This window comes from Lipophrys pholis, assembly GCF_963383615.2.
Source record: "Lipophrys pholis genome assembly, chromosome: 4".
Lineage (NCBI taxonomy): Eukaryota > Metazoa > Chordata > Actinopteri > Blenniiformes > Blenniidae > Lipophrys > Lipophrys pholis.
In genome coordinates, this window is record NC_137637.1 from 28,799,337 (window position 1) to 28,811,416 (window position 12,080).

The 12,080-nt window shown below is 43.2% G+C and overlaps 1 protein-coding gene across 2 annotated transcripts; it reads right to left on the reverse strand.

Moving 5' to 3' along the window:
* Positions 1-146: 146 nt before the first annotated feature.
* On the reverse strand, positions 147-11,661 carry LOC308108744 (T-complex protein 11-like protein 1). 2 transcript variants are annotated; one of them, XM_080461936.1, is made up of 11 exons: positions 11,553-11,661; positions 10,994-11,084; positions 10,738-10,867; positions 10,495-10,615; positions 9,418-9,638; positions 6,901-7,037; positions 6,080-6,252; positions 4,821-5,002; positions 4,215-4,387; positions 3,342-3,427; positions 147-326 (listed from the first exon to the last, which is right to left on the reverse strand). In XM_080461936.1, exons 2-11 carry the CDS (start codon positions 11,070-11,072, stop codon positions 270-272), a joined length of 1,359 nt encoding a protein of 452 aa, XP_080318062.1. In that variant the 5' UTR covers positions 11,073-11,084; positions 11,553-11,661; the 3' UTR covers positions 147-269. The 2 variants fall into 2 exon arrangements, with proteins under 2 accessions (XP_080318062.1, XP_080318061.1); XM_080461935.1 differs by lacking the exon at positions 147-326 and having other exon boundaries at positions 2,403-3,427; positions 11,553-11,634.
* Between the last annotated feature and the right edge of the window lie 419 nt (positions 11,662-12,080).

Below are 12,080 nucleotides of genomic sequence, written 5' to 3' on the forward strand. Positions count from 1 at the left end.
CCATACCGCAACCCATCGCCATCTCCCCCCCGCCCCCACCACCGTCAGCATTCCTCCAACATATTTGTCACGTATGTTCTTCCATTGTTTTTTCTTTTTGTGTGTGTGTCACCAAGACGACCTGCTCTAGTATGGATGCACAATATAAAAAGCATTACACTTTAATGAGCAGCAAGCTATTTAAAGCAAGTTTTGGTGGCATGATGTGGCTGTGCATGTACCAGTCTTTTTTAACATTGATGTTTTCCTTGTGTAGCTCGCCCCAGCGTTCAAGTTTCCGGATACCAAGCTGTGAGTTGAAGGGGAGCAGCCGATGTGAGTGTGTTCTTTGCGTGTGTTGAGTTTAGTGGGCAGGGCAGTGGAAAAAGAGGTAGAGAGAGGACGAGAAAGAAAGAGAGAGAGAGAGAGAGAGGTAAGCCTTACGCAATGTGCAGGGCCGACCAACCAGCGCTACTCTTGACATTTAGATCTCACTCTGTATATCCCCTGCTCCTCCACCGGCCCCTGAGATGAATCCCAACACACAGACCAACCCTGACCTGTGGTCACCCCCTCACTGGATAAACAGGACCCGTGTATCACTCCTGTCTTGAGAAAGGTCAGTCAGAAAGGGCGAGTCTATTTCCTGGCCTTCATACGACTCTCTGATCTTGTCATGTAGGTACTGTAATGTTTAGAGCACCGTAGACCATTAATGAGCATTTCTATTGATTCAGGTCTATTGAAGATAGTAACTGTGGGAATTATTCAAGGGTAAGAAATTGTAGAGCAAAAAGAAGTAAAAAAAATAAAAAAATAAAAACTGTACCAGCATACAATGCTTTGCCCATGTTTGTGGACAGAGTATGGTTTGTCAATGAAAATGTGATACTGTTTCGAATTTCAAAGCAATATTATATTAATGAAATTAAATAATACAAAGACTTAAAGAATCCCTCTCAAGTCTGTTGTCAGCGTTGCTTTTCCTCTTTACGCGACCGAGTAGATTAAAACACAATCGTTCACGCCAGCTGTTTAAATATTAAAGTGGCAAAATATAACAACACGACAATTATTGTACAATTATGCTCGAAGTGTTTCCCCCCCAGCTGACGAGATTAGTGGGTGGTGCAACTTTCAATCTAAACAAACGATTAGCTGGAGAATTTGTGCCTCTCGCGTCTCTCATTGCGTTGAAAGTGGCAGAGATCAGCGTCTGAGTGTCTGGTGAACTTTGAAAAGCATTAATTGCTGATGCCGGGTTTTTTTTTTTTTCACGCCGTCCAAGGGTTCAAGGGTCCTCAAAAGATATGGAAACACACTCGGTTGTACGTTTAAGAAATGACATTTTTTTTCCAAATTGAAATGAGAAGCACATCAGGAAACGTTTTTTTTTTTTATGAAAGAAAATATCTTGATAAGCAAATAGTGAAGTAGGAAGATGAAGACATTTTTAGCGGCCAAAATGAGAATTTTAAGTTCCGATTAAAGGAAACAAGTTTTCTCACTGCAAGAGAGTCCGGGCTTCGATGCCGGATGATCAGAAATACGTTAAACTCTAAAGTTATTCCCTGGCGAGGATGTGAGGAAGACTTCCATAGCAGCAGAAAGTGCTCTTAAGAGGACACGGTTTGTTTTCCGCAGCTCGCAGGACATTCTGTGGCGAGTTCAACTCTGGTGACTTTTCATTTGTTCTGCTCAAACCTCGAGAACGGTTTAGAAAGCGACGCTCCTGGATACCTTTTTATTTGTGTATTTGTTTTCTGTACTGCAGAATCATATTTAAGCTCCTTGTGTTTGCTTGATTTGTGAGTGAAGAACTCATCTAATGCCGGGATGCAGTTGCCACCAGTTATTTCTATAATAAATATGTATAGACTGGCTTTTAAGTCCCCCAAATTCTGATCCGACTTAAAAGCCCCTCTCGTTCTTACACATTTAACCTTGTCGTTTTTTTGAAGTTCCCTTTCTTGAAATTGTTCTAGTCCTCCCGCTGAAAACAAACCAGCACATCGAGCGTCTCGCCTGCTGATCGATGTCAATAAATCCACTGGAGAAATTAAATGTTCCAATTTTAGAGAATGCAATTAATATTTCTCCAAAACGATTCTTAACCACACCACGATTAATCAGAATGCTAATTTGTACGACTCGAGCCGCCCGATCTGCAGATTAATCTCGGTGCCCACGGTTACCGCGGTCGTCAACGGCGCCGCGAGTTCAACCGTGATGAATTTCCGCTAAACAAGCAAGAGTCTGGTAAATCATCGTCACGCTGAACGGCAATAAGGAGAAACCGAGGACCTCCTGAAGCTGCAGGAGGGGAACTACTGCACCAAGTCCGTACTAATATGACTCAGTTTACTTTGCTGACTCACAGTTCGGCTCGACGGATCAGGGTTTTATTTTTTCTTTCCTTTTTTGTGCATGAAAAGTTTGACTTTTTTTCTTCTTCTTTGGTCTTTAATAAGTGCTGTCTGAGACAAAAAACAACAACAACAACAAAAAAAGCAACAACAAAACCATAATTATCATTTACAATTGAATCCATTTGATTGGAATGATTGAATTTGTGTGAAATCCACCGCCACTAATGTCAACAACTGCAGGAAACACTTGAGCATATCTTTGGTTTAAATTCTGAGGTGCAAATAGACAGAAAATACAAACAAAAAAAGTGCCAAAAGGTTATACATAAACATCTGTAACCATAAGGATAACCAGCTACATAGTGAGAGTGTTATTTACAAACTGTGAGCATTATTGTCTTTGGTAATCTGTTCTAGAAAAGAAACAAAACAAAACGTTTCAGTCTGTTTGTTATGACTGAAACTGAATCTCATCTTTTACTCACTTCCAAGTAACTCCTGTTATTTCTGTCCTTTACAGAATCCTTTGTTTTTTTTTTTGATAATGCATTCAGAGTTGTTATGAAAATGCATATAATAGAATTGTCATTCAGCTTCTGCCTCCTGCTGTGATTTGAACTTCTCTGTCCTAACATCTAACGGAAACGTTCCTTCTCTGGAGCCTGTAAAAGTTCATAAAGCGGCAGAAAAAGGAAAATGAATTCACCTGCCTCGTCTTAAATCTGGGTGTGACGACTAACTGCATGTTTTGTTTTGTTTTTTTCTTCGATGAAAGATGTAATCTTCTGTATTTACACTCCAAAGTGCAGGATACCCCCCACCCCCATCCCCACCCCCACCCCCAGCTTAGCGCGAGTCCTCCACAGTGTCGAGCTCTCCTGGAGGGAACAGCAGCTTTCTGAGGATCGGTGCGTAGAAAGGGCCAAAGACTGTTCGGTTGAAGTGGACAATTCGCCCAAAGGCCGTCCCCAGCTCAGCCAGCTCCGCACTCACCAGCCCGAGGGGAGAAGGCAGCTCTGGACTCCTTTTAGCAGGACCGCCCTGCAGCATGGCCTGGAGGAAGTCCCGTACTCTTTCTCCTACGTTCGATGGAGGGAGGGAGGGAGGGAGGGTGGGAGAGGAGAGGAGTCAGCCCTGCTCACGGCCAAGTACTGGACGGCGATAACGCAAACCCGGCCTTTCTCGTGTCGCATAACAACATGTGAGCCATTCACAAATGAAATGATGTCTGCCGTTTGTCATCAAATGTGTGTCTCAAGGCAAGTTTTGGTTTACGGGCCTACATGGGCAGATTCAGATTCTGAGCCTGGAGTCAATCTTATCGAGAAAGAAAATAAAAATTTCAAAAAACAAAACGCTTAAAATATCCTGCAACTTCAGAGCTTTAAGAAATTGCAATGTCTCAAAATTTAGATATCTGATGAGAAGAAAGCATGTTTCCTGTTAATATTTCTTCAGACAAAATACTTTGTCGAAAGAAAAGCACTGAAAATCAGTATTATGATGATATATGACAAGAATTTGCTTTTCTTTTTTAACATTTTCATGTCAGATAGACCAGATATTGTAAATAAATGTAAGTTTGCTGTGAAAGTAGCTTTTCCATATAAAGAACAACAATTATTTATCTTTATCTTTTTTTTTTTTTTTTTTTACAGGCAGAACTATGTGACTTTTTAAAAGTTGTTTTAATTGAGAAGATATTCTTAACCCAAAGTATCATTCTCGGCCACGGACACCGAGCTTCCTCTTTCAAAACACTTAAAACTGACGTAAATATTTCCAACATCCCGCATTACGTACTCGCGCACCTAAATATACAAGGCGAACTTGTTTAAAAAGAGCAGATTTGGGTTCATGTCTGACCTATGAGGGTGCGAACAGGATGGTTTTCCTTCCACAGCTCAGATATTTGGCCCTTCAGCAGGTCCTGGCTCTCCTCGGGCAGCGCCGCTCCGCCCTGGGTGCTCAGACCTTCAGCCACACGCTGCAGCACCGTCTCCCCGAGCCCCAGCAAGGCTTCCTTCAGCTCAGCCTCCCTGCAGAAACCAAACCGCATTAGACCAGTAAACCAGCAGGCTTTATTATTAGGTGAGCATTAGGTTGCAGGCCCATGAATTCATCCATTTATAAAGAGTGCTAACTAAAGAGCCCTGAGACAAATGGAAGTAATAACATAGGTCTCTCTGAAGGCACTCAGATTAAATAAAACTACATTTTAATAAAGGTGATTAAGGAAGCAGCCTGTGCTAAGGTTTTATTGCAGCCCGGCCCTGAGTGTGGAATATTACAGGCCGCTGTTCCACATTCATCCACTAATCATGACGGGGCTGCTCCTGAACAGAAAGAATGAGGTTAGCCGGATTTGTTCTGACAAGTTAGTTGCCTCCTGTCACCTCCATTGGTTTCCTCCTCATACGATAACGGTTCCCCGTGACAGCCGGTACATGCATCACCATAGCCTCCTCTTACCTGGTGTGACTGCCCTCCAGCAGGGCAGCGACGGACTGCCTGAGTTTACCTACAAAGCCCTGCAGGGAGAAAATGGCGGCCCCGCAATGAGCGTTGGTCAGGAGCAGCACCGACGCCTCCAGGACCAGCGTCCGGAGCCGCTGGCCTAAAGTGTCCAGGCGGGCTCTGTCCATCAGCACAGTCTGTGTGGAGGGAAGGTCGGGGGGGGGGGGTCACATGACACGTCACGGTAATACAACGAAACCAACTGACGGCTGCACCGCGCGGTCACCTACAATTACACCCGACCAGGAGGTTGTTTTCAGCCGGTCGAGGACGATCAACTCAGACAATCTGGTTTCAATGAATAAACGGGCGTTCGAAATGAGCAAAATATCGGTTGAACTCAGCTACAAAACTACGTTTCACACCACAATGATTTGTTAGAAGAAAATATATGTGCTTATATAAGCTGACATTCACATTTGACCCCATTAATATGTATTGAAGCCAAAATATTGTGTGTAACTGTCATTTAGCTGATACAACTACAACTGAAGCCATAGCAGGAATTCTTTTTTTTTTTTTTATACCAAGTCTGAATCTGGCGCTCTACTGTTTGTAATTAAAGAATAATTTTATTTGTTTTCAGGTCAAACTGTTGTTCAAGTGAGTAGTGGGTTCTTCAATTAATCCCCCTTCAAACACATCACCTAATCCACAATCTTCCAGGAATAAACCTCCGATGTTGTGGCATTATGTTGCTCTTCCTTTAGTTAGATGATTTAATAAATGATTTAATTTGTCACGCAATCAGATCTATTGAGCGAGATAAACGAATGGCCCACAGACAGACTTTGCAAAACCTAATGGGGAAATCAATTCATTATTTTTGCCCCCCAAAAATATGAATAATTTTATTTTTTGGGAGAATAAAATAGGTAAATGTCAATAAATAAATTATTTTAAACGCACAGCTTGGTTGAACGGCAGCAAAGGGGTGAGACAAAAACTAACTTTCCTAAATGAAACTCAAGTGAAGGCGTTTAGAACCTCCTGGAAGCCGACGGATGAATATTTGAGTTGAAGTGACAGTACATCTGATAAAACCGCTCCGGAGCTGCTGTTCTGCAGGAGCTCTAATGTGTTTGTCAAACGCTTCAACATGCAGCGGGGTGACGAGGAGCGCGCAGGGGAAACCGAACTCTCCCCTCCGAATCAATAAAATATCACCCGGCCTAATGAGCGGCGCGGCGCCATTTTGTCAGTCGCCGGCTGACCTCGGGATATTTCTGGTCCTGCGGGTCCCAGCGGAGGAGACGCATGTAGGCCCTGTTGAGGACAGCGGTGGCGCTGAGAGGACCCCGACCTGCAGCGGAGGGACAATCGGGCGGCGCTGACGCTTCCTGTGACGCTGCTGCCTGAAGCCAAACGGCGGTATTGTCGAGAGAATCTGAAGAAAAGTGGAAAAATGTAAAGCCATACGTTAAACTGTTGTGTCACCGGACTAACTGAAGGTCGGCTTGGATGTGGATTAACCCTTTTTTTTTTTTTTACCCCCCACAAGCAGAAAATATCTAACGAAGGAGACACATAATGACCTGTTTGTTCAAGAAGACTTCTTACAGCAGAAAAAATAAATAAATAAATAAATTGTATTCTAGTTGTAAAGTTGCAAACTAATGAGTAAATTATATAAAACTATCAACAAACGTCTGGACATTTGCTTCTTTCTACAATAAATTTATCAAGCACAACATCAGCTCAACTAATATCATTCATTTCTCCACAATTTGCCAACAACATTGGTGCTCAGTGACGCCACCGGTGTGAAACAACAACAACAAAAAAACAAGTTTTGATGAGGATCTTAATGATGCAAACCAACACGACTATGTCAGCAGCGGCAGCTTTGTCGCCGTGACAACGACTCCGATTAGCCGGCTTTACTTGGGCGGAATATCTGAGCCAAGAAGTTCACCGACGGGCTGCGCAGCTAAGAAAATGTCTTGACAGCGGAGGGGGACAGAATTTATTTGATTGATCCAGCGAGCATTGGCGTTGTGCTCGCAGTCACCTTCCTCATCCAACTCCTCCTCACCTGGCTGCTTCTCCAGGATCTGCTGGAACTTGGCTCTCTCGTACTGGGCGGCCTTTTGCATCAGGTGAGGCCTCAGGCTCTGGATGGTGAAATTAACCATGTCCGTCTTCATCAGCCCCAAGACGCGGAAGATCTCCCTGAGGACAAACGGCATAAATAGTACCATTTATGGTTGCTTGTTTTTGTTTTTTTGAACGGTGATAAAAAATCAACATTATTGATAGGTAACCCGAGCTGAAGTGAGAGAAGTGAACGTCTGACCTTCACACTAACCCAAATATATTCACCCCACATTATCAAGAAGAAAGCTGATCTTAAATCTGAGTTGGAAACGTGGAAACGTTCACTCGGATTCAAACCTATAAATAAAAAGTAAAGTAAAAAATAAAGTAAGACACTTTAAAAGGGACATTTTCTGCTCTTTCCAAACAGTGGCGACATTTTACTAACATGCTTCTGATGGTGTAATTTCACCCTGAAATGACAGGCACTCGTCAGGTTGACTGTACATTAGCAGCTCCTCTTCCTCCTCTTCGATGGCAACCGCCATGTTTCACTGAGACGACGAGGCTGACGTCGGAGCCGGAAGAAGCTACAACGCGCCGACAATCTCAAACTACCGTTGATCAAATAAAGATGAAGAGGCTGAAAGCGCGTCCTGCCGAGTGACGGCACCACTGCTGCTTGGCGTCCAGCTGTGGGACCGCTTCTCGAATTGAGGTCGGTTCAGTTCAGGACGTGTGTTTGTGCGCCGGCGACCAGCAGATCAACCGTTTGTATGGAGTGCTTTGTGCTGTTTAGTAAAGTCACTCTGTAATAAATCAAAAGCTAATGTTAGAATAACTGTCGCATTGCTGCTAAAGGCAACTTCCATAGTTAAATACTAATTTATAGATTTCTTTGCATCGATTTGTATAATTTTTTTTTTATCCATCATTGCTCTTTTGCGTACCGACGGATAAAAGGTGGCTTGATGCTAGGTGGGAACAAACAGAAAATAGTACAAAATACCAAAGTAATTATGTAAAAAACACTCTTATTAAATGAGATTGACAAATGGATATTTTTCAGAAGTTGGCCTTATGGTGTAATTTTAGTGACGAACCCCCCCCCCCCCCCCAAAAAAATAAATAAATAAATAAACATAGAATATTTCTTTCCTCTTAATGTTTGCAGGACATTGTCGAAAAAAAGACCAAAACACAGTGAGTGTATTTCTGGCCTGTGGGTGGAGGAACACAAAAATAAAGCCAAATCTGATGATTATGGACCGGTCAGGTTATATATGATAAGAATAATAAGAATTACATTTTTTTTAAAGTATGGATTTATTCTTCAGGTAATCCACAAGTGATTCTTCCATAATATCTCCCCTTGAATTCTTCCATGTTATAAAATTAAGATCCGCAAACATAATTTCAAAAAATATATACCATTTCAAACATCTTGATATGGAGTCAAGACTAACTCAACGCTCTGTTTGTACACACGTCTGTTAGTTGATGGCCTCAGGGTTTGGAGCTCGGCGCAGCCCCGGAGTGGCAACGTCTTTATCAAATCTGTCGACAAATATCTTGTCTGGTTACACATCGAGATTAAAATAGATCAATCTGAACCTTCCTGTCCTGTAAAATCAACTGGCCAACTAGTATAGAACTGAACTAGTATGAACTGAGTTGATTTAAAGTCTGTGAATATACTTGCTATGATGTATATTATCCTAATACTCCTGTAAAGCCTGTCATCACTTCAAAACTTGCACGGTTGAACTGTCTGAGACAAAATCCCTCCTCACCTACACATGCAACTAATGACAACTATTCATCAATCAAACTGATCAGGAAACACGTATAACACTTAAGTTTGATGGATTCAAGTAGTTTGTTCTTGATACGTACCAGACAGCCAACTTGAACCTTTATTCTATTCTTATTGTGCGTCTCTCAGCACATTGTCAATCACCTGAGGGGGGGGTCCGGTCAGATTTTAGCGGTGTCCCCCGGGTTACCCGGGTCACCTCCGACTCTGGACGCTTCACGCTGGAGGACGCACAAGTTTCTACTCTGAGCCGCTTCACTCTTTCTCCAAGCTCTGGGGAATTGATTTCAAGGAAATGCAAAGTGGACTTTCCAGGACTTGGGACCACTCGGCACTGACCCAGTTCTTCTCCTCACCCCAGGTAAAGAAGCTTCCGACACTGACTGTTGCTCAGTAGGTGAATCCTAATGCACCGACTCCTACGATGCGAAAATTCTTTCATCAGTTTATCAAGGCTCTGACTCACGATCAACTTCCCATGTATTTGCTTTGATACAGCAAAGGTCCTTTAATTATTGATCTTCTGTGGCTCAGGCTTAATGTCAATGGGGGTCAATAATTGTCTTTCAAGTCGGCAGTGTTCACGGTAATGAGTGCTGAATCCCATCAAGAGGACGCGGAGCAGACAGGAACAGATAACCCGGATGTCAGGCAACACTGTTGGGGGGGGGGGAAAGGCGGCGTGAATCTGCCTCTTACCTCAGGAGTTCCACAGGGTCCCGGAGGTCCCGCAGTGCGCTGACCTCGGCGTCACGCACAGGAGCGCACAGGGACGCCATGAGGCCGACGACAAACCCAGCCAGCCTGTGGAGGTCCAAAGCGCCGTGATCGACCTCCTGGCGGATCAGCTCCATGTCCAGCACCTCGTCCAGCCGAGATCTCAGTCGGACGTGACGGGGCAGGAGCAGGGAGAAAAGCATCTAATGGCAAAAAAGAAATAAATAAGATAAACAAAAGCTGCATTTGCTTTTAATGTGCTTGTGTCAAACAGATTCCATTCCATCAATTCACACATAGAAAGAGGGATTTAATAACGTTTCGCTGCTCATGCAAATCGCGAACATCTTTATCTACACTTCCATGTTGGACCGAGCAGGCGACTGAGATAACATCCTGCATCATTAGTGTTGCTTAGGAAAGGAAAACAAATATAAAAGTGTCAGCCGAGGAATTATGATCCTTCCAGTTAAGTTAGTTAAAAATCTCTTGAGAGCAACGTCATGCAGTCAAAATGAAATCTACACTGACAGTGTAGCACGGATTAATCAAAACTTGTAAGTCTGTAGGAGCCTTTATAGGTTGTTTTGATCACTGGATATTGTATGGATATGTCTATACACATATCTTATGTGTATAGACATAGTGTGTATTTTTTCTTATGTGCAACCATCCTGTCTGTCTCTAAGTATTTGTACAATGTTAAGCTGCTGTCTGGTCTCATCTTATCTGAAATCAGAGGTCAGGGTCGTACAATAGCACTACAGTGAGATATTCCCAGTTCCGGTACTTTCTGCAAGGTGTTTGTATTTTCTCCGTACGTGTGAGGTAGATTTCACTCCGTTTACTCCAGTTTCTTCCCACAAAAACATGTGTGTGAGGTTAACTGGTCACTCCCCGCCGCCCGTCGGCGTTAATGTGAGTGAGTTTGTCCTGCGATGGACCGGTGATCCGTTCAGAGTGTTGCCTGCCCTGCCAGCTCCTCCGCGACCCTGAACTGGATATGTACCGCTGCGGACGACGGATGGAGAAGTCGGAGATCCTTGGGGGGACACTTACAGTCTTAACTTCTTGCAGCAGGAGGACAGCATGGTCGTAGTTCGGAGGGTCAGCGCTCAGCTGCTCCTGGAGACAATCCCAGAAGGCCTGGTGAACGATCCCCGTTACCCTGCCCTCGAGGCTGCAGGAGGAGAAACGAGTGAAAAGCAACTCGAGCGAATCTAAACAATTCATCAATTTGGTGAGGAATAACAACAATCACTTCATGAGAAGCAAGGTGTTGTTTTTTTCTTTCTTTCTTGCCTGTCTGCAGGAGGGCTCTTGGGTTCAAAGCTGAAGTCTTGGTTCACCACTATCTCATGTGCGAGGCTCAGGTTGGAAACACAATTTCCCAGCTCCATCAGACTGGATAATGAGGCAGTAGGTGGGCTCCCTGACACCGCAGACAGGACACACACACCCACACAGATAATTAAAACTGCCACTGTGGTAATAATTCAATTACTAATGGTCCCTGAACGTGCCTGAAAACAATAAGTGCTAAGATTAAGCTCTGTACCTGCAGGTGAGTCCAGTTTTTCCAGATGGGGAAGGTCAGCAGGGGAGTCATCAGCAGCCTCCTCTCTCTGATTTGGCATTTCAGAAACACTCTAAGACATTTAAAGTCCTCATTAAATTGGTAAAAATGCACATTTTGTTCCGTGTTGTAACAGGTACAGTATTAAAAAAAACAGAGTTAAGACTATTAATGCTGGCAATCTTTATTTAAAAAACAAATAGACTAAAATCCCTAACCTTTTATTTCTTCTTAGCCCACATCACTTTTGACAGAGGGAAATTATAACAGAATTAAGGCCAATAAACATTAATCTTGCAAATAACCTGTATGGCTGTTTGACATTCCAAGTTCCAAAAAATGTAAATGTTGCATTCAATCAAACACAAGCAGGGATCTGAGAATATCATAAATCAATCAGTGAGATAAAGAGTGGCTGTGAATTACGTGTAATCTGAACAGGTAATAAATAATTTATAAATGAACTTGAAGAAAACAAATGGACATATTGTATGAATAACACAAAATGCATGAAAATATAACAATCTGAAGTCTGTCTTACCTGCTGTCGGTAACTTATTGAGACTTGGGAGGTGTAAAGGTGTTTTGTTGTGGTTGGAAAAGTCCGTTACAGTTTAAAAGTCTCGTTACATCCACTGTACCTTCAGTTCAAACCTGGGCTCAACCATTCTCACCGGAGTGAAGGGGGGGGGGGTGTAGCACGAACAACACGCTTGATTAAAAGTTAACCACAAACTCACAAGTTTATTTCGGCATGTGTTGTAGTCTAAATAGTTTTAGGAACGTAAAATAAATACTTGAGTTTTGTTATTTTCCCGCTATAAATGCTGAATATAATAGGCGGTGCATGGTTTGGTTGGATCCGTTCTCAAAAGAAAACAGTGGGCGGGGCCCCGCTGTCAGTTTGAGTTGGTCTCCGCCCCTCCGAGCAGAGCCGCATTGTTTCTCAGTGAAAACTCGTCTCACCTGTTTGTTGTTGTTCAGTGGAGGCAAACAGAACAACATCCAGAAGATTGTCACTGAACGGCTGGAAATGTCCTTTTCTCACAAAGCAGAAACTTGGAGCGGA